The sequence below is a fragment of the Panthera onca genome, chromosome X (assembly GCF_046562875.1).
Source record: "Panthera onca isolate mPanOnc1 chromosome X, mPanOnc1 haplotype 2, whole genome shotgun sequence".
In the NCBI taxonomy this organism is placed as follows: Eukaryota; Metazoa; Chordata; class Mammalia; order Carnivora; family Felidae; genus Panthera; species Panthera onca.
Window position 1 is genome coordinate 78,827,031 of NC_138357.1, and position 25,915 is coordinate 78,852,945.

General features: G+C 35.5%; 1 protein-coding gene across 11 annotated transcripts in view; it reads left to right on the forward strand.

The window, feature by feature from the left end:
* Positions 1–24,324, forward strand: part of ARHGEF9 (Cdc42 guanine nucleotide exchange factor 9) — a 197,470-nt gene extending 173,146 nt beyond the window's left edge. For all 11 annotated transcript variants that reach the window (XM_081793610.1, XM_081793603.1, XM_081793604.1 and 8 more), the window contains 3 exons: positions 4,979–5,222; positions 10,793–10,861; positions 24,095–24,324. In XM_081793610.1, coding sequence (XP_081649736.1) covers positions 4,979–5,222; positions 10,793–10,861; positions 24,095–24,276 — 495 coding nt within the window. In that variant the 3' untranslated portion in view covers positions 24,277–24,324. The remainder of the gene's footprint in view (positions 1–4,978; positions 5,223–10,792; positions 10,862–24,094) is intronic.
* The last annotated feature ends 1,591 nt before the right edge of the window (positions 24,325–25,915 follow it).

The following is a 25,915-nucleotide window of genomic DNA, read 5'->3' on the forward strand; positions in this document are numbered from 1 at the left end:
GTACAACATGGTATCCATAGCTAACAATACTGTATTGTATACTTGAAATTTGCTAAGAAAGCAGATCTTGTGTTCTCATCACACACAAATAACCATATGAGATGATAGATAAGCTAATTAGCTTGATAATCATGATCATTTCACAACATATACCTATATCAAAATATCACATTGTATACCTTAAGTATATAAAATCTTTATTTGTCAAATAGGCCTCAATAAAGCTGGGGAAAAATGCAAGGCATTTGAAATAGTGTCTGGCACATGATATATGCTAAGTGTTGACTTCTGCCATTGTTGTTGCTGTTATTATTTTGTTATTAATAATGTACTCTAGATATTGGAATATAATAATGAGAAATATAAGTCCTGTCCATGCCTTCCTCAAGATCTGGAGAGAAATCCCAGGGTGGTCCAGGCTAGTGGTGGGGAGTAAATAAGGTCCCTCTCTAAAGAGGGAAGACTTTACTGACAAGCAAGTAAGAGAGGCAGCAATCCTTAAGAGTTACAGGCCCCAGATTGCAGCATCTGTCATTTATACAAAATGTTTTACAGTGTCTTAATAAACCCCATGAATACCCAGTGAGACCAAATTCAAACTTCTCCCAGCTATTTGAATTATGTAATATCAGAGACTTGGATAGGCTCCTTGCTGGATCCATGGCTAGGCTTGGTGCTTGTCTGCAGACTGCCAGGGTCCTTCTGGAGAAGCACTGGCTCCCTTAATATCTTCTAACTTGGATGAGTGTAAGGGAAAAGGAGGAAGACTGGTATCCTATTAGCAACTATCCCATTTAGGCAGGGAACTTGTGATGACCAAATAACATCTGTACCAAGCACCTATTCATTGTGACCCTATGAAAGCACTCAATCATTAACAAGTGACTTTTGGGCAGCCTGGTCCCAATAGGACCTCAGGCAACCAGGGCTCAGGAGGGCTTTTTCCTCTTGCCATGTGCAGAAGCTGAGCAGAGACATTTCTGAGGCTTTGCCATCTGTCTTCCCCTGGACAACCCCTCAGTAAGGCAAAAGCAAGGAAGAACTATTGGGCACAGCTTAAATGGACAGACTAAAAGCTGTGAAACAGAATTAATGCAGCTCAGCAGTGTGGTGGCTGAATGTAAGTTGTGTAAGGGTCTTCATAATAACTGCTAGCATTCAGAGAAAGGAAACCACAGTGACGAGCTAGAGAAGGCAGTCAGGGAAGGCTTCTTTGAGTAGGAAGAATGTGTAAATTTGACCATGAAGGCTAGAACGATTGGAATAGGAGGCATTGTTGGGGGCAGGGAGGACACATTAGTATGAGCCTATGTATAGATCTGTGACAACCCCCACCCTGAAAGGATATATGGAATTTCCAAGGACAATGGTGTAGCTATATGTTTTAAAATATTCAGTTGCCTTTGCTTTATTTCTTTGTCACAATATTTAACTTATTTTGAAAATTTAAATGAACTAAAAGAGACATTGAGATTTTTAGGTTTATCAAAAAGGAATTTTAAAGGCCTACAAAATATCAGTTGGGGAGCAAGAAAGCTCAGCACCATATTTATCAGACAAGGCGGGCCTCATGACCTGGAAGCTGCATGTTGAGATTTGAGATTTACAACAATTTTACAAGATAAGGATGACTTTTCTAGTTTCATAGTTGAGAAAACTGGAAGTTCAGAGAGATAAAATGGCTTGCCCAAAACCACAGCTAGCAGATTAAGGAGATAAAACTCAAACCCAGGGCTTTACACTCTAACTCACACTCTTTTTGTGCATTTACATGCTGCTTTTTGGACTTAGCTACCATTTCTGATGGGAATTTTTGAACAGTGGGTCATTCTTAATGAATCCTATCACATTCCTACACCTGAGTTTATGACTAAGCTGATGTCTGAAAACTCATATTCAACCCTCTAGGGAGCTAGAAAGAGAAGGCAAAGGGAGAACCTTAACCACACACATCTCTAGTCTTGCTTCCCTACCACAGAAACAGAATTCTCTCAAGTTTCTTGTTATCCTTAAATACCTAAAGAAACAATAGGAGTTTCAGTTGATGCTTTTAATTTAGCTCCAAGATCACATAAATTCTTTCCATTTTTTTTGGAAACCAGTAAAGGTTTTTAAAGCTGACAATGATTATGACACACCAACTCAGAGACAAAGAAAGCTGCGGGTGATGCTGGCAGGCTGGGTCCAGAGACCTGAAGGGGTACTGCAGGATCAGCCAAGAGGGTTCTTGGCTTCGCAAATGATGGAAATCAAATGTGAGCCAGCAGGAGGGTGAAAGCAAAGTTTATTGATGAATATATATATATATATATATATATATATATATATATATGATATAGAGCAGATACAGAGTGTCTGGGAGACTCAAAAGGAAAGGGGGGAGTCTCATCTTTGTTCAGGGTCTGGGGGCAGTTATTGAGGTTTATGTGTCCTCTAAGGCATTCAGGTACCAGTTAGAACAAAGATGAGGGCCCAGGTATTATTCCTTGGAGACGGGGGGCCTTGGCATTGAGATGTCTAGTTACAGTTGTCTGGAATACGCATATAATAGCTGTCCAGTCATTCTGTCCTTGTCATTTCTTAAATGTTACTTATTCTAGAGAATTCATTAACTCCTTGTCCCTTACAAGGAGTGCATATGCTGTTTGCATTACAAGGCATGTGTAAAGTGAGGTGGGGATACAGGTCCTAGTGAAAATAGAAGCAGGAAAGGGAGCTAAAAGCAGATTTTATTGAGTTCTTCAGTTCCCTTGTCTCACAGGTGAAATTGGGAATAGAAGGGAGGTTAAAGCTTCCTATGTTCTAGTCAGGTAGGCATCCACCTATTAGCTGTGTGGTCCAGACCTGGCTTCTCAGGTCTATGTGTATCTGTATTAAGTATTGTAAGGCATGTTTCAGGCCTTTATGAGATCAAACTAGGTCACATCAAGCCATTCTCCTTAGCTTGTCCTGCTTTTATAGTTAGATTAGACTGACAGGGCCCACTGTTTATCCATAAGTCTCACAAAGTGTTCTTGAGGATTGTGAAAGTCTGCACGTGGCAACCACCCCATCCTTTTGTCCAGGACTGAACTTGTCCACTTTGAGCATGGTAAAAGAAACCCAGACTCTGAAGCAAGCTTGGAGCAAAACTGGCCCACTCTATATAGCTGACCTTTTTCTCTCTTGTGAACTTGATGCCAGTGGAACCCAACAGATCAGAACCCATCTATACTCATAGCTTATTTATATGCACAATCATTATGGGAGGAAAAAGAACAATGTGGAGGTTGTTTTTTGCAAAGCAATTCAACAACACCTATATTTCACAGCCTGGGTCTTCGAAGATTGACAGAGCTATGTTGGGAATTCTTCAAGACAGCCTTCCCCAGACATACCAAAAAGCCCAGTTTACCCTACATTGTGAAGAGTTAGGATTGCAAAAGCAAATTCTTTGCAGGTAGCCTGCAGCTGAGAAGTGAGGCATGCAAGGCAATTCAGCAGAATGGGAGTAGTTTAACCAAACTTTATAATGTTAATAAAAGTTAATGAGCATTTCTGATTCTGTCAAATTGTCTAAAGGCCATATATAGGCAGACAAGAGGGAGAGTTTGTGAGAACAAGTTGGCCAGTGAAGACATCCATCAGGACAGGGCTCATGAGACCTCCTTGGCCAGACTCAGCCACACCACACGTCCCAGCAGATGTGTTCTCAGGGGAAGCTGAGGGCAGTGCTAAGAGGGTGAGGGCAGAAAGACACTTATACTTTACATGCCACAGGTCCACAAGTCGTATCATCCATCTCTCTGGTTTTCTTTTTTTTTTTTTTAAATTTATGAAATATCACATTCAAAAAGATACAAAATAATATGGGCACCTATGTACTTACTATCCAACTTAAGAAATAACTCATTACAAATACATTCTTTCCCCTCTCCCTCTCTGCTCCCTCCTTTGTCCTTCCTTCCATTTTCCCATTCTCCTCTCTGTACTCTCTTGAATTTGGCCTGTGTCATTGTCATATTTTTTTATATAATTTCTGTATCTCTAAACATTATGTGGCATTTCTTTGTAGCTGTTTAAACCTTATATAAGTGTAATATATGTAGATGAGATAAAACTGTATGCAAAAGTAACCAGGGGAATGATTGAGTGTGGGATTTAAGGTTGCTGTGGCATCATAGCTTTTGGTGGCAGTTTCACCAAAACTTAATATATTATTAAAAGTAAGTAAATACTTAGAGAAATAAGAGTACCTTGTATGGACTCATGATGACTGTCTCCTGGACTGAGAGTATTAATCCAATTCTGTATACCAGAGAGTAAAACAACAATAATAAAAGATAATATACTGTTTGTATCCATCTATAACTTTTATTTTTCTCACGCAATAAGATTTGTGAAATTTATTCGTCAATATATGAAGCTTTTTATTCAATCTTACCCCCCTTTCTCCTGCCAGACTAGGCCTTCTCCAAAATTCCCCGGAGTACAAAGTGTTCAACCCTCTCCATGTAATCTTTCCTGACCAGCATAGGCTGTGGCCACCTTGCTATTCTTAACCACTCATACCCACTCTGATATGCAGGTCTCGCTTGCTGGCTTGAATTCCTAAGTATACCCCAGGCAACCATCCAGCTTATTTCATACTTCTAGAAGGCTTGCAAATATTTTGGAAAAGAAAAGGCCTATGCTAGCAATGCTTGTGTGGCTTACTGCTTCCTACTTCCCATCAGAGTCTTACAAACACATATAAGGATTGATACTGGAGTCTGAGAGTTTTTGGATGTAGGACAAAGGTTTTCTGTAAGAGCATCTTCTAACCAACCTGTCAATGTCATAATGCTAAACTAGCTTGCCTAAATTTGACCAAAATAACCCCTATTAGTACTTCAAATCAGTGGAAGTCTTAACGTCCTACTGTGCCCATGTGCCATCTCTCCTGGTATCTACTGTCCACATACCTCCAGTATAAAGCCTTTTCTTCCTTCCCACCTAGGACCTGATCCGAAGAGACATACTGTACTACAAAGGCCGCATTGACATGGATAAATATGAGGTAGTTGACATTGAAGATGGCAGAGATGATGACTTTAATGTCAGCATGAAAAATGCCTTCAAGCTTCACAACAAGGAGACTGAGGAGATACATCTATTCTTTGCCAAGAAGCTGGAGGAGAAGATACGCTGGCTTAGGGCTTTCAGAGAAGAGAGAAAAATGGTACAGGAAGATGAAAAAATTGGTAAGTGACCTGAGAGGAGAAAGAAGAATATGGCTATGAAGAGCATAGAGGAATTGAATTAGTTTTCATTTTTCTAGAAACAGATGGAAGACTTCTGTTGCAAACTGACCTAATCCACTTTGGTGGTTTCCTATTATCAGGTCCTTTTTGGCAGATACCATTAGTTTCTACTAGTCAAGGTTAAATGAGAGTTATAATTTGGCCTCCCTTACAGTCTCTTGACTAGATAAAGCTATTACACTGAAAGCAAACCTCAACCTCAATTCTCCCAAACATACAAACATTTATTAGCAAACAAACACAAAAGCAGTCATACAACCTGTCCTATCATCTCAATGAAGTCCCAGTTCTGTTCTTAGATACATGGCAGCATCTTTTGTGTAAAGGTTAGTCAATGAAGAGTTGGTGATATAACAACAACATTCAACTAACTTTCTAGTAAGAATCTGGTGACAAAATCCTCTGATGGGGGACAAAGCATAGCACCTGTTTTCAATCTTGACCTGAGGCTTCCTTCTGAAGGGTACAGGCTATGGGGCTCACTGGATTTTTATGCCCAGTTCTTATGAAGGCTAAAGAGCCTGTAAGACATTTGTGGCTAGTACACATCTTGAATAACATTAATTTTACCACTGAAAATTCATTTTTAGCATGTATTAAGCTAACTAGGCCTCCTGCATTAAGGTGACTGAACTGCTGGTAATAATGGCCTCTGGAGCAAATAATTCTGAGTGTTTAATGTGTTAACAAATCACCTCTTCAGTGTGTATACCAGATTAGGGCATGTCAGATGTTAAGTAAATGCCCTGAGAGCATAGATTAAAATTAATGTGCATGTATATATCACACTGTCTGTATGAAAGTGTTTTAAGTAAATGGTAGAAAATAGAACTGGGTCTAAAACCATGATCACTTGCATGATTTAGAGTCCCACTAAACTATACATTTTTGGCTTTAAACAATTGTTCCCCTTTTTGAAAGAGTATATAATTAGTAGAGAGAGTTTTAATGGTGCTTTCCAAATGTGGGATTTAGGTCCCCTTGACTATAGCTTTGTGGTTTACAAAGTACTATCTGGTCTCTTGCTCATGGTCCTGCCATTTTGGCATAAAATACCAAACAGCCAGGCTTTGTAATTCCCTGAAAAGACAGTTTCTGTTTTTTGCCCATCCTTAATGAGAGTGGAATTTTATATTAAAACACTTGTATGTTCAAGCTGGTATAAAATGCCTCTAGAAAAATGGGCCTACCCATTGAATCCTGATGCAAATGGATTCTTCTGTCCTTCAGTGTTGGTGATTTAAATGGTTGAAAGATAAGGAAGGATGATCAGAAAGACACTGCTTAGTCTAATCCTAGTCTTTTCCTTAGGTTTGGGGTAGAGTGCACATTAATAATTCACTTTGAGTCCCACTGAAGTCAAATTGCTTTTAACATATGAGCACTGCAATGGGACATGATGTGGAGTTGTACATAAATGCTACTTGACTGCTTCTCTCGATGGTAGGCAGCAGCAGCCTCTGATACCACTTAGGTTGTTAGAGCTATTAAAGGAATTGTCTTAGTATGCTTTATGTAGACCCTAGATGAACTGGAAGATCCCCACCATTCCCTCTGATTCCACCATGATATCTCCCACACAATGCCCTAATAACCTGTAACTTTAAGAATCTGCTTCTAATAGAAAAGCTTCCAGAAGTTAGTTTATTTTTTAATTTTTTTAGGTTATTCTTTAAATTCCAGTTAGTTAACATACAGCATAATATTAATTTCAGGTGTAAAATTTAGTGATTCAGCACTTTCATACCATACCTCATACTCATCACAAGTGCACCCCTTAATCCACATCACCTATTTAACCCATCTGCCCGATGACCTCCCCTCTGGTGACAATTGGTTTGTTCTCTATAAAGAGTCTGTTTTTTGGTTTGCCACTCTCTTATTTTCCCCTATGATCATTTGTTTTGTTTATTAAATTCCACATGAGTGAAATCACATGGTATTTGTCTTTCTCTGACTTATTTTGCTTAGCATCAGACTCTATAGCTACACCCACCAATGGACTATTACTCAGCCGTAAAAAAGAATGAAATAAAAGAATGAAATCTTGCCATTTGCAGCAAAGTGGATGGGGCTACAGAAATTACTTTCTGACAGACCTATGGTTATCTTTTTGAAAACATTATTTTTTTCTAATTGTAATAACACTTTTATTTAGGCAATTTTGGCAAAAAACAGAAAAATACAAGAAAAAATAAAAATAACACAAGAGCATTCTACCCAGAGAGAGATAACTTTTATAAAAATTTTCATATATTTCCTTCCTATGTGTTTTAAATATGTCTAAATAAAAAAAATAGGACTAGGATTGCTGATTCTTTCTTTCTGTCTCCCCCAAACTACCTCTCCATGATGAATAGTTCTAATTTTATATCTTTATTTTGCACTTAAAATCATATCATTAGCATTTCCCTGTGTCAGTTAATATTTTTAATCATTATTTTTATGGCTGCCACATAAATTTATCATAATTTTATTTTTACTTTCTAATTATAAAATAAATACATGGCCGTAATAACCATTTAACACATACTAAAATGTAATAAATTTTAGCATTATTTTACCTTCTCTGTCACTCCTATGCTGTGTGAGATAATCAGTATAAATTTGGTATGCCTAGTTCCATACTTATGTTCATATAAACATATATACACATAAGAATTTTCAAAAAATTTACTTACAAAAATTATACCAAACATATTATTCTGTAACTTGTTTTTTAAAGCCTAATTTATCATAAGGAATTCTTCAGGTGAAGAATATAGACTATAACTATAACTTCTTCTATCAGTGTTCAAACAGAGAAACACAACACATAGGAGAAGCATTATTATTTAAGAAATTTATTATAAAGAATTGACTGATATGATTGCAAAACTTGGCTAAGCAACTCCAAAATCTATGGAGCAGGAAGTCAGAATGCAAGATCATGGGCAGGCTCAAACTCAAAGGCATAGTTCAAAGCTGTCATCTGTAGGCATGAAGATCATGACAAGGATGGGACTCTGCATACATGGACTGAAGCTGAGACAGAATTTCTCCCTTCTGGAGATACCTCAACCCTGTTTTTTTTAAGTGGTAAAAACACCATGAGTTCTATGCTCTTAACAAAATTTTAAGTGCATAAGATAGTAATGTTAACCATAGGCTCAATGTTGTACAGCAGATTTCTAGAACTTATTCATATGTTATATAAATGAATCTGGAGTTTTGATAGGATTCCTTTGAATTTGTAGATGGCCTTTGGAAGAATGGATATTTTAACAATATTAAGTCTTCCAGTTCAAAATGAAAGGCCAATATCCCTGATGAACGTACATGAAAAAATTCTTAATAAAACAGCAACAAACAGAATTCAGCAGCACAATAAAAGGATCATAAATCATGAACAAGTAGGATTTATCCCTGGGATGCAATAATAGTTTAACATATGCAAATCAATTAATGTGATATACCACTCTAATGAAAGATAGAAATCACATGATCATATCTATAGATGCAGAAAAATGATCTGATGTAACTTATCATTATTTCATGATAAAAAACTCACAGAAAACTATGTATAGAATGAATTTACCTGAACATAATAAAGGCTATATATGAAAAGCCCCACAGCTAGCATCATACTCAAGGGGGAAAAACTGAAAGCTTTTTTTCTTAGCTCAGTTCTAAGACAAAGATGCCCATTTTCACCATTTCTATTCAACATAGTAGTGGAAGTCCTAGCCAGAGAAAATTAGGCTAGAAGAAAATAAAAGGCATTCAAATGGGAAAGGAAAAAGTAAAATTATTACTGTTTGTAGATGACATTATTGTATAAATAGAAAACCTTAAAAACACCACAGAAATACTTTTATGTCTAATAAATGAATTCAGTACAATTGCAGGATACAAAATCAACATACAAAAATCAGTTGTGTTTCCAAATACTAACAATGAACTATCTGAAAAAAAAATTAAGCAAATACAGTAGTCCCAATTATAATCACATCAAAATGGATATAATACTTAGGAATAAACTTAACCAAGAAAGTGAAAGATTTCTACACCAAAAATTATAAACCCTTGCTGAAAGAAATTAAAGAACACATAATAGACTTAATATTGTTAAAATATCTATTTTACCCAATGCCATCTACAGATTCAATGTGATCTTAACCAAACTCCAATGGTATTTTTTTACAGAAATAGAAAACACAATCCTAAAATTCACGTGGAACCACAAAAGAACCATAATAGCTAAAAATATTTGAGAGAAAGAACAAAGCTTGAGGCATAATACTTCCTGATTCAAAATATATTAAAGCTACATTATTTAAAACAGTATGGTACTGGTATAAAGACAGACATATAGACCAGTGGAATAGGATAGAATGACTAGAAAAAAACCCATACATATACAGTCAACATATCTTTGACAAGGGTACCAAAAATATACAATTGGGAAAAGATGGTTTCTTCAATAAATGGTGCTGGGAAAACTGGATATCCACATGCAAACCAAAGAAATTGAACTCCTACCTTACACCATACATGAAAACTAACTCAAAATGTATAAAAGACTTAATTGTATGACCCCAAACCTTAAAACTTCTAGAAGAAAACACAGGGAAAAAGCTTCTTGGCATTGATCTTAGCAATGATTGTTTGGATATGAAGCACAGGCAACAAAGCAAAATTGTGTCATAATAAAGTGCTTTTACACTGCAAAGGAAACAGAATGAAAAGGCAACCTAAAGCATCAAAAATATTTGCATATCATATACATATATATATATATATATATTATATATAAGAGGTTAATTTCCAAAACATATCGGGATATACTACAACTCAATAGGAAAATATCAAATAATTTTAAAAATAGGCAAAGAAGGAGTGCCTGGGTGGCTCAGTCGGTTAAGCATATAACTTCTGCTTAGATCATAATCTCACAGTTTGTGAGTTCGAGCACTGCATCGGGCTCTGTGCTGACAGCTCAGAGCCTGGAGCCTGCTTTGGATTCTGTGTCACCCTCTCTCTCTGCCCCTCCCCTCCTTGCACTCCGTCTCTCTGTCTCCCAAAAATAAATAAACATTAAAAATTGTTTAAATGGACAAAGGACTTGAATAGACATTTCTATTATTTCATTACTTTTTTGCCATTTGATTTTTTTCTTCCATTTGAAACTTTACAAAAATTTTCTGTTTTAATATCTTATATTTTGACTCATTATTTCCTTGTCTTTGTTTTTGCTTTTGGTTGTGAAATATTTTTCTACTTTATGCCATAGTTTATTCACCCCTTCTTCATTTACCATCATATTAACTCATATTCTCACTTTTTTTTGCCTCTCTGTACTGTGAAAACCATTTTTGTAGCTGAATATTTGTTCAAGCTTCTCACCATTTATTTATCAAGACTTTTGATATATCTTGCCAAAATTACTATTTCAGAAAAGTTGTACTATTTTATACATTTGAGAAAGGTCTGTGTTTCTTGTAACAAAGTCATGTATTTTTATATTATAGGCTTTGAAATTTCTGAAAACCAGAAGAGGCAGGCTGCAATGACTGTGAGAAAAGTCCCTAAACAAAAAGGTAAATCTGCTTTTACCCCACCAGCTCTACTTTCTTTGTGAGAGTGTGAAGCCATAAACTATGTGATTGCAAATCCCCAGGCTTGTTTCCATGTGAAAGTTAATTTGGGATAGTGGGGGAGTGTCTGGGTTTACAGGTGTTCCTGATAATGTAGCAAATGGTCTTAAAGGCATAAGGCTTAGGAATAAATAGTGTAAGGGAGTTATGTCCAAAGATAGTTCATTGGGTACAGGAAAAAATAAAATTTGTTTCCTTTTATTTTTATGTAAGTAAAAGAAAGAAACTAAACTTCACTCACAAATTAGAGACTGATGAACAATAGTAACTGTGTAAATTTTATTAATAAGTACAAATATATTTGGAATATATACACAATTTTCTTTAATTTGTTTGGGGGCATTTGCTAAATCAGGAGTCTTAAATCAGAATGGAGAACTTCAAACTGGACCAAGACAGAAGATTCAGATATTAATTTTCTTTATCTGAACCATAAAGTACTTAAAAAAGGAAAATACCTTGAGAATCAATTTGAATATGAAATGAAGCTCTCATTTTCATGAACTAGACAAAATTAAAATGCTTAGTTGAACAAAAGGAAGTAACTATCCTTTATTTTATTCATGACCCCATTCATTACTAGTTATTTTATACAAGTTCTTTAATTTCATCTTTATGGTACTTCTGAAAAGGTAGGCATTATTAGCCTCATTTTCCAGATTAGGAAACAAGAGCTTTGGGATAAAGTGATTGTGAACTTAACTCATCTTGATTCCAAGTCCACTGTTCTTCCGTCTCCATCTTGGGGGTCTGCTGATTCTCTATGCTGGGAAAGAACAGCTCACATTTTGTCTCAGCTCAATTGCTGACAGCTGCTTCTATTACTGACAGCCACTGTCATTTTCCCCAGGGGTAGGTGATCTTAATGAGACCTCACTTTCCCCAGGCCCTTCTTTCTCAGTAGACTCTTTGGTTTAGAATGAATCACCCTACAAAATTACTAGATTCAAGTTTCCTGAAATTCCAGCAGCCAAGTAGAGCTCCCTTAATTATTCCCAAATGAAGCTCCTTTTCACTGAGGAGGTTGAGTGCCTATGAATATCTGATTTCCAATTAAACAGTGCACCTAGTTGGGGCCCCTCTGACTAGACATGACTTCCTTTTAACTGCTTATTGCTTCTTGCCCTTGGGAGGCACTCACTGGCTTCTTCCCTCATCATGGAAATATGATTATCTTTAGGTAGGAAATTAAAGGCAATCACTCTTAACCACTTGGGAGTAAAAACATGAAAATGTTAGAAAGCTATCTGAAGTTAGGTCAGTATAGATATGATCTGTATGAGTAGGGAAACACTGTGAGAGAATGCACCCCTTCCTTAGAGATATAAGCAGAAAAGAACCCCAGCCAGTTGGGGAGTCCTCAGGCTACAAAGAAGCTACTTTGTGTCCTGCCTGTTTCCTGGAGGCTCTTAAACCCTGAGATTTTCTCACTATGATTCCCTCCACTGTTCTCACCACACTGACCTTCATGATGGGATAATACCCCTTTACCTCAGGGCAGGTTCCCTCAGTCTATCGAATACAGGCTGCTCTTTTCACTACGAACTCTTAAAGCAAAGGAGCTCCCATAAAGCAACAAGCCAGAAAACAGTCCTGCTCACTCATAACAAGTCTTGGTGTCAGGTTCCTTTTCCACCCTGTCTAGTCACAAGGCTATTCTTTCAGGTTCTCTCTTATTCCCCAATATCTAAACACTGATTCAGCAATTCTAGTTTTCAAAGAAACTCATTTAGTTTCAAACTTTCCAGAATTCCTACGAATCTCCATTATTTCTATTTCTAGTTTTCAAGACTCTTCTAGTCCAGGACTGTGATGATCGATATATTTTGAGACTCGAGGGAACTGCATATGTGGAAGCAATTGTCAAACTTAGGAATTTAATAGTTATATTATATACATGGAAAGAGTAAGAAGGGAATTCTTTAAGACACCCATAAAAGCCAGTTTCTTTAACCCTTCCAATGACCCTTTCCTGGAAGTGATGGGAGCACTGTTATTAATAATTCTCTAATGCAGATATATTGAATAAGGTAATTATTCTAGTGTCCCTTTCCACCCCCACCTATAATTCCATGGTACCTTATCAACTCAGTCTACTGCTCTGTAGTGGGGGAAGCCTGGCTGTAAGATAAGCAAAGAGGACAGAGCCTAGCTCCAAGGAAAGCCTTTTTTACTTTTATATATCGTCTTGGTTTTAAGAATTGATACATAACTTCTTGGAATTTGAATACTAATTCTTAGTCTATCAACCTATTTCAGTCTGTCATCATAGAACTCCCTAGGGCCATTAGCATAGCTCCCATCTCCGAGGCTGTAGGACCAGCTCAAAATCAAATGAATATCCTAAAATAACTAAAATAATCTTGAAAAAGAAGAGTAAATTTAATCAGTCTATCCTGATTTTAACACTAATTATATAGCTACAATAACCAAGACAGCATGGTATTGGCAGAAGGATAGGCATATTATATCAATGAAACAGAATAGAGAAACCAGAAATAGACCTACATAAATATGCCCAAGTAATTTTTGACAAAGATTCAAAAGAAGTTTAGTGGAAGAAGGACAATGTTTTCAACAAATGCTACTTTACTCATAGACCAAATATTAAAAAAAAAAAAAACTCAACATAAACTTACACAGTATAAAAATGAACTCAAAATGGATAATGAACTTATATTTAAAGCTACAAAACTTTTTAAAAAGGAGAAATTCTTCAGTATATAGGGCTAGGCAAAGAAGTTCTTAGACTTGAAACCAAAAGCTGGAACCACAAAATTAAAAATTGATATACTGTGCCTCATCAAAATAGAAATTTTTGCTCTCTAAAAGATCACATGAAGAGGATAAAAAGACAAGCTACAGAGTAGGAAAAAATACAAGCCATGTATCTGAAAAAACACTAATAACTAGAATATACAAAGAACTCTCAAAACTCGACACTATAAAACTACACACTTCAATTAGAAAATAGGCAAAAGACAGATATTTTACTGAAGAGAATATATGTATGGCAGTTAAACACATGAAAAGATGTTCAACATTATTGATCATTGGAGAAATGCAAATGAAAACCACAATGAGATATCACTACATACCTATTAAAAAGGCTAAAATAAAAAAAAATAGTGACAACACCAAATGCTGGGAAGGGTGTAGAGGAACTGAATCATTTATATCTTTCAGTAGAGATTGCTAAATGGTATAGCCACTCTGGAAAATAGTATGGTGGTTTCTTAAAACACAAAACGTACAATTACCATATAACCTAGCAGTTACATTCCTGGACATTTTTCCCAGAGAAATGAAAATTTACTTTCACATAAAAACCTCTAAACAAATGTTTATAGCAGCTTTGTTCATAATAGCCCAAAATGGAAACAACCCAGATATCTTGCAGTAGGTGAGTAAGCAAACTATGGTATACCTATACCATGAAATATTACTTCTTAGTAAAAAGGAGCCAACTATTGGTACATGCAACAACTTGGGTGAATCTCCAAGGAATTATGCTGAGAAAAGCCAATCCTCAAACGTTATATATGGTATGACTCCATTTATATAACATTCTTGAAATGATATCATTTAGTAATGGGAAGATTATTGGATGCCAAAGATTAAGGAGGGGGTGAGTCACAGGAGAGAAGAGTGGTTATGGAAGAGTAATGATAGTGTTCTTGTGATGACAGAAATGTTCTATCTCTTGGCTGTGTCCCATAACAATGTTAAAATCCTGGTTGTAATATTGTACTAGCGTTTTATAAAATGTTATCATTGGAGAAACTGAGTAAAGGGTACAAAGTGTATCTCTGTATCGTTTCTTACAGCTGCATGTAAATATGCAGTACTCTCAAAATAAAAAAAAAAAAGTTTAAATGAGAAATTAAAATGAACACTTCCCAAACTTTCCCCCTAATATTTTCATATCATTTGTTGGCACTCAGTACCTTCGTATTTCTGACACTTACCACCTTTGAAAATTGCCTCTTAGAGGACATCACCAAAATAGCAGAATAGCTTTCAACTGTCTTCCCCCTGAAGAATATTGATTTTGACAGTCACCCACAGATAAGTGTGCTTTTGTGAAAGTTCAAAATCCAGCAGAAAAGTTCCAGATCACCCATAGAGAAAAATATCCATGATTAGATGCATAGAAAAAAAGGGCCAGTCAATAAAGACTAGAGGAAGTGAATGCCTTTTCAAATGCCACAACAGCAACTCAATACTACAAGGGACATGAAAAATCAGGGAAACATGACATAACCAAAGGAATACAGTTTTATAGAAACTGACCCCAAAAGACATGGAGATATGCAATTTTTCCAATAAACATTTCAAAATAGTTGTTTCAAGGAAATTTAGTGAGCCACATGAAAGCACAGAAAGTTCAAAAAAATCAGGAAAACAATACACAAGACAAGAAATTTAACAAAGAGTAGAAATCATAAAAAATAACCAAACAAAAATTATAGAGCTGAAGAATACAATTAATGAAACAAATGCAATAGAGAGCATCAAAAACAGATTTGATCAAGCAGAAGAAAGTATTTGTGAAGTCAAAAACAGGTCATTTGAAATTATCGAAGAAAGCCTATGTGAATTATGGGATAAAATTAAGATAAGCAATCTATACAATATTGGAGAACCAGAAGAAGAAAAGAGAAAGGGGAAGAAAACTTATTTAAAGAAATAATGGCTGAGAAACTTCCAATTCTGGATAAGTATTTAAATATTCAGCTTCATGAGGCTCATTGTTTGCTAAACAATGTCAACCCAAATGATATTCTTCAAGATACATTATAATAAAACTGTCTAAAGTCAAAAACAAAGAGAAAAGATTAAAAGCAGCAAGATAAAATCTTCATATACAAGGGAACACACATAAGGCTATTAGAAGATTTCTCAGCAGGAACCTAGCAGACCAGGGGAGAGTGGGATGCTATATTCAGAGTTCTGAAAGAAGAAAACTTTTAACCAAGAATACTATACCCAGGAAAGTTGTCCTTTAGAAATGTAGGAGAAAGAAAGACTTTCCCAGAGAGAGAGAGAGAGAGAGAGATTGAGAGAAAGAGAGTCCATCATCTCTAGATTTGTCTTACAAGAAATGCTGAAAGGAGTTTTTCAAACTGAAGGTAAAAGATGATAATCAGTAACATGAAAACATATGAAAATATAAACACACAGGTAAAGCAAGTATATATCTAATTCAGAATACTCTAATATGGTGGTGTATTAATTATATCTATAAAGGATAAAGTATAAAAAGGTTAAAATAACTAAGGTACAATAATTTATTAATGGATAACAATAACAAATGTAAATTGTGACATCAAAAACATATGTGTAGTTGGAGAGTAAAAAGGTAGAGTTTGTTTTTTATGTGTCCAAAGTTAATTTGTTACCAGTATAAAATAGATTATTGTAACTATAAGATATCTATGTCAGCTTCATTGTAGCCACAAAGAACATACCTACAATAGATACACACACACACACACACACACACACACACACACAAAAGGTGAATCGAAGCATACAAGTTTGGAAAACCATCAATTCATAAAGGAAAATAGCAAGAGAAGAAGAAAAAAACAAAATAACTATAAAACAGAAATAATAAGATGACAATAGTAAATCCCTACCATCTCAATAATTACTTTCAATGTGAATGGATTAGATTCCCTTATCAACATGCATAAATGGATAAATATATCCATGTATATGATGGATGGATACATCCATGGATATGGAATGGATAAAAATATAAGACACAACTATACACTGCCTACAAAAGACTAAGTTCATCTTTAAGGATACATATAGCCTCAAAGTTAAGGGATGGTAAACAGGTATTTTATGAATGTGGAAGCCAAACTAAAGCAAAGATAGCTATACTTATATAAATCAAAACTGTCACAAGAGACAAAGAATGTCACTATATAGTCATAAGGGGTAATTCATCAAGATATATATGCACCCAAAACATAAATATGTAAATTGTAAATATATATGTTCTCATTATGAAACAAATACTTACAGATCTGAAGGAAGAAACAGACAATATAATAAAAGTAACAATTAATAGATCACCTAGACAAAAATTGATTAAGAAAACATTGGACTGGAAATATATTTAGACTAAGTTGACCTAAAAGACATATAAAGAACATGCCATCCAATAGCAGCAGAATTCACATTTTTCTCAAGCACAAATGGAACATGCTCTAGAGTAGTATGTGTTAGGTTACAAAACGAGTCTTAGAAAATTTAAGAAGACTGAAATCATATCAAGTGTCTTTCCCAACCACAGTGGTATGAATCTAAAAATCCATAACAGGAGGAAAACTGGAAAGTTCACAAATATGTGGAATTTACACAACACACTTCTGAATAACCAGTGAGTCAAAGAAGAAATCAAAAGGGAAATAAAAAAATATCTTGAGTAAATGAAAATGAAAATCCAACCTACCAAAAGTTACGGGATGTAGCAAAATCTGTTTTAGGAGGGAGGTTTATAGCCATAATGCTTACACAAAGAAAAAAAATTCAAATAAACAACCTAACTTTACACTTCAAGAACAAGCAAAAGAAGAAAAATAAGCCCAACGTTAACAGAAAAAAAGGAAATACCAAAGATCAGAGGAGAAATAGAGACCAGAAAAACAATAGAAAAGTTCAATGAAATTAAGAGCTATTTTTTGAAAAGATAAACAAAATTGACAAATTTTGGCTAGACTAAAGGAGGGAGAAAACTCAAATAAATAGAATCAGAAATTAAACATATTACAAATAATACCACAGAAATATAATCATGAGAATAATGTGAACAATATACACCAAAAACTTGGATGACCTAGAAGAAATGAATAATTTCTAAGAAAAAAATACAATGTACTAAGATTGAATCATGAAGAAATAGAAATATGAATGTACCAAAAATGAATAAGAAGATTGAATTAGTAATAAAAAAAAAAAACCTCTCAACAAAGAAAAGCCCAAGAATAGATGGTTTTACTGGTGAATTGTACCAAGTATTTAAAGAATCAATGCCAATCCTTCTCAAGCTCTTCCAAAAAGTTGAAGAGACGAGAACACTTGCAAACTCATTTTATGAGACCAGCATTAACACCAATACTAAATCCAGATAAGAACACTTCATGAAAAGAAAACCACAGGACAATATTCCTGATGCAAAATTTCTTAACAAAATACTAGCTAACAAAATTCAACAGCACATTAAAAGGATCAGATCATACACCATCATCAAGTGAGATTCATTACTGAGATGCAAGGATGGTTTAACATATGCAAATAAAAAATGTAATACACCACATTAATAGAAAGATAAAAAATCATACAATCATCTCAATAGATCTAAAAAAGCATTTGACAAAATTCAACATCCTTTCATGATAAAAACTCTCAACAAATTATGTATAGAAGAAATGTACCTCAATATAATAAAGGCAATACATGGCAGATCCACAGCTAACATCATACTTAATGGTGAAAATTTGAAAGCTATTCTTCTAATACAAGAAACAACATGATAGCACCCAATCTCATCACCCCTATGCAATATAGTACTAGAAGTCTTAAGCAAAGAGCATTCAGGTAAGAAAAAGAAGGAAACAGTATCTGAATCAGAGAGGAAGTAAAATTGATTGACTATGACAAGATTTTATATATTTAAGAGCATTTATAAAACATCCACAACTAACACCCATGCTTACTGATGAGAGACTGATATCTTTCCCCCAAATCAGGAACAAGGCAAGGATGTCCAGTCTCATTACCTCTATTCCATATTGTTCTGGAGTTTCTGGCTAAGGCAATTAGGCAAGAGACAGAGACAAAAGGCATTCAGTTTGGAAATAGCAAAATCCCACAGATAATCCAATTTAAAAAGGGGCAAAAGACCTGAATAGATATTTTTACCAAAGAAAATATTCAAATGGCCAAGTACATGAAAAAGTGCTCAGCATCACTTATCATCAGGAAATGCAAATAAGTACAATGAGATATCACTTCACACCTGTTAGAATAGCTAATAAAAGATAAGCAATAACTGGTATTGACAAGGATATGGAGAGAAGGGGACCCTTGTATACTGTAGGAATGTAAGCTGGTACAGCCAGTATGGAAAACAGTATGGAGGTTCTTCACAAAGTTAAAAATAGAACTACCATATAATCTAGTAATTCCAGTTTGGAGTACATATCTAAAGGAAATGAAATCACTATCTCAAAGAAATACCTGCTCCCTACGTTTTTTGCAGCATTATTCAACAATAGCCAAGACATGGGAACAACTTAAATGTCCTTTGGCAGACAAATCGGTAAAATAAATGTGGATAAAGCACACACACACACACACACACACACACAGAATAAATTCTGCCTTTTGCCACATCATGGGTGAACCTGGAAGGTATTATGATAAGTGAAATAATTCATAGACAAATACTGTATTAGCTCACTTATATGTGGAATGCAATAAAATAAACCATAGAAACAGAGAACAGATTGGTGGTTGCCAGATGCAGGAGATGTGGGATGGGGGAAATGGGTAAAGGTAGTTAAAGGGTACAAGCTTATAAAATAAGTTCTGTATAGCATGGTCACTAAGTTAATAATACTGTATTGTAAATTTGAAAGTTTAAGAGAATAGATCTTAAAACTTCTCATCAAAAGAAAAAAAAATATGTAACTAGGCAAGGTGACAGATGTTAAGTAACCTTAATGTGGTTATCATTTTGCAGTATATACATACATCAAATCATTATATTGTACACCTTAATCTTATACAACGTAATATGTCTATTATATCTCAATAATACTGATGGAAAAAAAGAAATACAAAATATGAGCAGACCAATAATGACTAAGTATATTGAATTAGTAATCAAAAACCTCCCAAAAAGAAAAGACTAGGACCAGATGGTTTCACTGGGGAATTCTGTGGAACATGCACCAGTCCTTCTTAAACTTTTCCAAAATCTTGAAAGGAGTACTTCCAGACTCATTTTATGAGTGCAGGATTACACTAACACTAATGCCAGATAAAGACAATAGAAGACAATACAGGCCAATATTTCTGATAAATATATATGTAAAAATTATCAACAAAATGCTAGCAAACCAAGTTCAACAGTTGATTAAAGGATTGTACACCTCTTCTAGTGGGATTTATCTCTAGGAAGCAGGGATCATTCAACATATGCAAATCAATAAATGTGATTCACCACACTAACAGAGAGTAAGATAAAATCAAATATCATCTGTATAGATGCAGTAACAGCATCTGACAAAATTCAAAATACTTTCATGATAAAGATTCTCAATAAATTTGGTATATAAGGAACATACTCCAACATAATCAATGCCTTATATGACAAGCTTACCACAATTAATAAGCATGCTCAATGGCGAATGGTTGAAAGCTTGTCCTCTAATATCAGGAACAAGACAAGGATACCAACTCTCACCACTTCTATTCAACATACTGCTGGAAGTCCTATACAGAGCAATCAGGCAAGAAAAAGAAATAAACGAAAGGAAGAAGTAAATTTTTCTCTGTTTGCAGATGACATGATTTTATACATATCTAAATATATTTTAAATATCTAAAGATATTTTAAATATCTAAAGTCTCTTAAGAAATTTAGAATACTAGAATAATAATGGAATTCAGTAATGTTTCAGGATAAAAAATACATGTATAAAAATCATTTTTGTTTCTGTTAAAATGAATATTCAAAAGAGAAATTAATGAAACAATCCCATTTTCAACACACAAAATGAGATAAAGTACTTAGGAATATATTTAACTTAAGAGGTTAAAAATCTGTACATTTATAAAATTGGACATATATAAAAGAAATTTGGACATTTATAAAAGAAACTGAAGAAGACATAAATAAATGGAATGATATTCTGTGTTCATGGATTGTAATACTTAATATTTTGAAATTGCCCCTACTACCCAAGGCCATCTATAGATTTATTGTAATCCCTATCTCAAATTTCATGGCATTTTTCACAGAGGTAAATAGAGCAATTCTAAAATTCATATGGAACCACAGAAGATCCTGAATAACCAAAGCAATCCTGAGAAAGAAGAACAAAGCTGCTGGCATCATGCTTTCTGATTTTAAACTTTATCCCAAAGCTATAGTAATCAAAACAATCTGGTACTGGCATAAAATCTGACATATAGTCTAATGGAAAAGAAACAAGGGTCCAATTATAAACCCATAGTCAACTAATATTTATCAGGAGGCCAGGAATACTGAATGGAAAAAGGATAGCCTCTTCTATAAAAAGTATTGGGGAAACTGGATATTTACATGCAAGACAATGTATTAGACCCCTATCTTAAACTATTCACAAAAATTAACTCAAAATGGATTAAAGACTTAAGTATAAGACTCAACACCATAAAAAAGTCCTAGAAGAAAATGTAGAGAAAATACTCCTTGACATGGTTTTGGCAACAAGGTTTTGAACATGACACCAAAAGCACAAACAACAGAATAAAAAAAAAGTGAGGCTACATCAAACAAAAACCTTCTGCACAACAGAAGAAACAATCAACAAAATGAAAGGGCAACCTACAGAATAAGAGAAAATATTTGCAAAGTACATATTTGATAAGAGATTACTATGCAAGATATATGAGCAACACATACAACTCAACTAAAAAAATAGTTCAATTAAAAATGGGCAAAGGATGTAAATAGACATATTCCCAAAGAAGATATTTAAATGCCCATGTAAATGTTCTACAGGTATAAGAAAGGATGTTCAACATAATTAGTTATCAGAAGAATGTGAATCAAAACCATGAGTTTCTGTATTTGTTAGAGTGGCTGTTATAAAAAAAAAAAAACAAAAAACAAGATATAACAAGTGCTGGTGAGGATGTGGAGAAAAAGGGAATGGGCACTGACGGTAGGAATGCAAATTGGTAAGCTACTGTAAAAATAGTATGGAGGGTCCTTAAAAATTGCAAATAGAGCTGTGTGTATGGGAAGAAAATGAAATCAGGATCTCAAAGAGATGTCTACACCCTCATGTTCATTGCAGCATTATTCACAATAGCCAGGACAGCAAGCAACCTGCATGTCCTTCAGCAGATGAATAGATAAAATAAATGTGGTATATACAATGGAATATTATTCAGCCATAGAAAGAAGGAAATCCTGTCATTTATGGAAACATGGATGGACTTTGAGGGCATTATACTATGTGAAATAAGCAAAACAAAAATACAAATACTATATGATCTCACTTATATTAGAATCTAAAAAAGGGAATTTATAGAAATAGAAAGTAGATTGGTGGTTGCCAGGGCTGGGATTGTAGGACCTATCAACATGTTGGTCAAAGGGCACAAACTTTAGTTACAAGATGAAGAGGTTCTGGGGATATAATGTACAGGATGGTGACTGCAGTTAACAATATCTTATTGTGTACTTGGGAGTTGCTAAGAGTTCTTAAATGCTCACACCACACAAAAAAGGTAATTTTGTTAGGTGATGGATATACTAACTTTATTGTGGTAATCATTTTGCAATATATATGTATATCAAATTATCATATTGCACAACTTAAACTTACAGACTGTTATATTTCAATTATATATCAATAAATATGGGAAACAAAAGTAAGAACCAAAACAAAGCTTTTAGAAAGAACTGATCCCTTCCCACTTAAGTGCCAAAGGCTGGTGATGGCTCAATATAACACTACTTCTAGTGTAATGGGATCAAGTCATCAAACAAAGGCAAACAAATAAGCTGTAATGTTGAAATTACAGACATTGGCCAGCAGATGAGGAACTTTTTTGGGAGCAGCAGAAAGATCTTCATTGAATTCTGAAATTATATGCTGTATGCTCCAGCCTATTATGTTCTGAATATAGGTTAGGATTAAACTTTCAGTTTAGCCTCCCACTCCCACCTGTATTGTCTATTCATGTGGATTTTGTTTTGATGGTTGCAAACACTTCTATGAAAGTTGCAATCGCTGAAGTGTTCCCTTTGAAAGGTTACAAATATATTCCAATCTTCCTTGTATTCCATGAATCATGTCTTCTTTGCTTTCTCCCATCTACCAATGTCACTTCCATATTAAATATGGTTTCAGCATTCTCAACCTGGTGTAGAATACTGGATCACTTGTACCTTGGCTTTTAGAAAACGATTTATCCACCAAAAACCTGCTTTGAAGTCAATAGTTCTTAACAGGTTCTTTTGACACTTTGGGGGAGTTGAGGAGGGAGGAAACGAAAGACCTTTGAAGTTAAATGGAAATTGTTGGGTGATTTGCAAGAACAGTCCTGTGTAACAGTCTCTTAAAAAGAGGTTGAGCGGGAAAGAGCCAAACCATAAGAGACCCTTAAAAACTGAGAATAAACTGAGGGTTGATGGGGGGTGGGAGGGAGGGAAGGGTGGGTGATGGGCATTGAGGAAGGCACCTGTTGGAATGAGCACTGGGTGTTGTATGGAAACCAACCTGACAATAAATTTCATATTAAAAAATAATAAATAAATAAATAAATAAATAAATAAATAAATAAAAAGAGCTTGAACTGACAAATCAAAGAATGTGAACTCTGTCCCTCACTTTATGACCTTGAGTGTGACATTTCACCCCAGTTCTCAGTGTCGTCATCTGTAAAATGGATAGTGGCAACACCACAAACTTCTCAGTGATACCTGAGTAGATGGGAAAGCATGTGTTGTTGTTGCAGTAGTCACACCATTCCAAAATCTGTTAAGGAATGTAATTCTTGCCTTGGAGATTTTCTTTTTAATTTTTTTTAACATTTTATTTGCTTTTGAGAGACAGAGAGACAGAGCATGAGTGGAAGTGCAAAGAGTGATGGAGACTGAATCTGAAGCAGGCTCCAGACTCTGAGATGTCAGCACAGAGCCCAACATGGGGCTAAAACCCACAAACTGTGAGATCATGACCTGAGCCGATGTCGGAAGTTCAACCGACTGAGCCACCCAGGCGCCCCATATTCTTGCCTTGGAGATTTTCAATTCTAATTCATGCTCTCTAAAATTGACTACCTTGAATTTTCCTTCCAAAGTGGCCACTGGGTCATTTGAGAAACCCCTTGCTACTTAACTTATACCATTTCCCTTTGATCTCCCCTCTACTCTAGGTGTCAACTCTGCCCGCTCAGTTCCTCCTTCCTACCCACCACCGCAGGACCCGTTAAACCAGGGCCAGTACCTGGTCCCCGACGGCATCGCTCAGTCGCAGGTCTTTGAGTTCACCGAACCCAAGCGCAGCCAGTCACCATTCTGGCAAAACTTCAGCAGGTTAACCCCCTTCAAAAAATAATACCTACAGGGAGGCAGATAATTTTAAAATAAAGTAAATAAAATTATATTTATAGATGGACATTTTTTTGGAGAAGCACTGTTGAAATTTATATATATATATAAATATATATATGCTTATATATATTTATATATATAGAGACATATATATACACACAGACCCTTGACTATACACATAAACACACACACACACACACACACACACACACACACACACACAGAAGGACCAAAAACCATTTTCTGTTGTTTTGGGGAAGTGAAATCTGTAGTTGGTAGGAAGAGGTACCAATGACTTCCAAATATGTGATCCCTTCTTAAAAGTTTTCTGTTCTTACCTTGTCCCCATCCCCTTTATTTTCAGAAAATAGTATTTCTATGTGTTCCTCTTCTTGTTGAAATAATCTCTTTGCTCCCCTGTGAGTGATTCATTGACTTGTCATTATTACCATAGATGTGTTTGTATTGCCTTTCTTCTTTCCTGATGATACTGATACTGATGACTTTTGAATTTAATTTGATGTGATAGAGTTTGGGAGTTTAAATTTCTTTTTTTTCCTTTTACTATTCAATGGGTAAAGGGAAGATTCACCTTTCTCTTCTCCCTCAGCTGATCATCTGTGAATGTTTCTGCAGCCTGGCAGTTGCCCCAGACAGCCTTTTCCCTGCATCATCTGTCCTCATTTGTGCCAGTCTAGACATGCTCTGTTGTGCTCTGTGACATAACTGCTTGATATTTCTCTTGCTTTCACTGTGTTTTAGGTGTTGTAGAGGGATCAAAACCAAACAGAATCAAAGGAGAGTCAGAGAATAATAATGCTGGAGAGGACTTCTGTTCAGGGAACATTCTGCATTTGGGCTCTTCTCTAGCACTGGTATTTCCATGTTGTAGCACTGCTGGGTCATGACGGTTTTGTATCTGGGGTTTAGTTTGAGCCAATTATTCTCTTTTTCAAGCTGCTTTGGTTATGCTGTTCCTTGTAGGCCTCTCCCTCCCCTAAGCTAAAAGATTTGAATTTGAAGAAATGAGGCTGAGACTCTGCTTCCTGGGGAGAAGGATTCAATTGCCTCCAGCACCAAGTGGGCTTAAAGTTGGGGTTCCCCACTGCAATCATTTCAGGGGACTGGTCATCCCTACTTCCGTTTTCAGATAGTTTAGGCAGCATTTATAGGAGTCTATGAAGGGGTCACGACAGAGCCCATCTGACCAAGATCATCAGCTGCCTTCAAATTATTGACCTGGACAGGATACAAAACTGACCTTAAACTCTTGAAGGAAAGAACAGGGATGGGCATGGAAAGACACAGCCTCAGCCCCAGATATGTACCTGCAGTTCCTACCACTCAGGTTTTGTGAGACTTCCCCTATTGTTAACAGACTGCATGGACAATCTTCCATGATTCCTTCCTTCCCCTCTCCCTGTAGTCCTTGTTTCTCCTGTTCTGGCACAGGAGAATTGCTGCTATTAGCATAAAGAACTCCTGTGACTCTAAGTAGGCCCTGTTTCCAATATTCTCTCATCCCAGGACATTGGAAGCAAGTAAGTGAAGAGCCCAGGGGACTCTTCCCTGTGGAGAAAAGATCTGAGGTAGAGACACTACCCTCAGGCTTATTTTAGGCAGGCTTTATACTTGGGCAAATC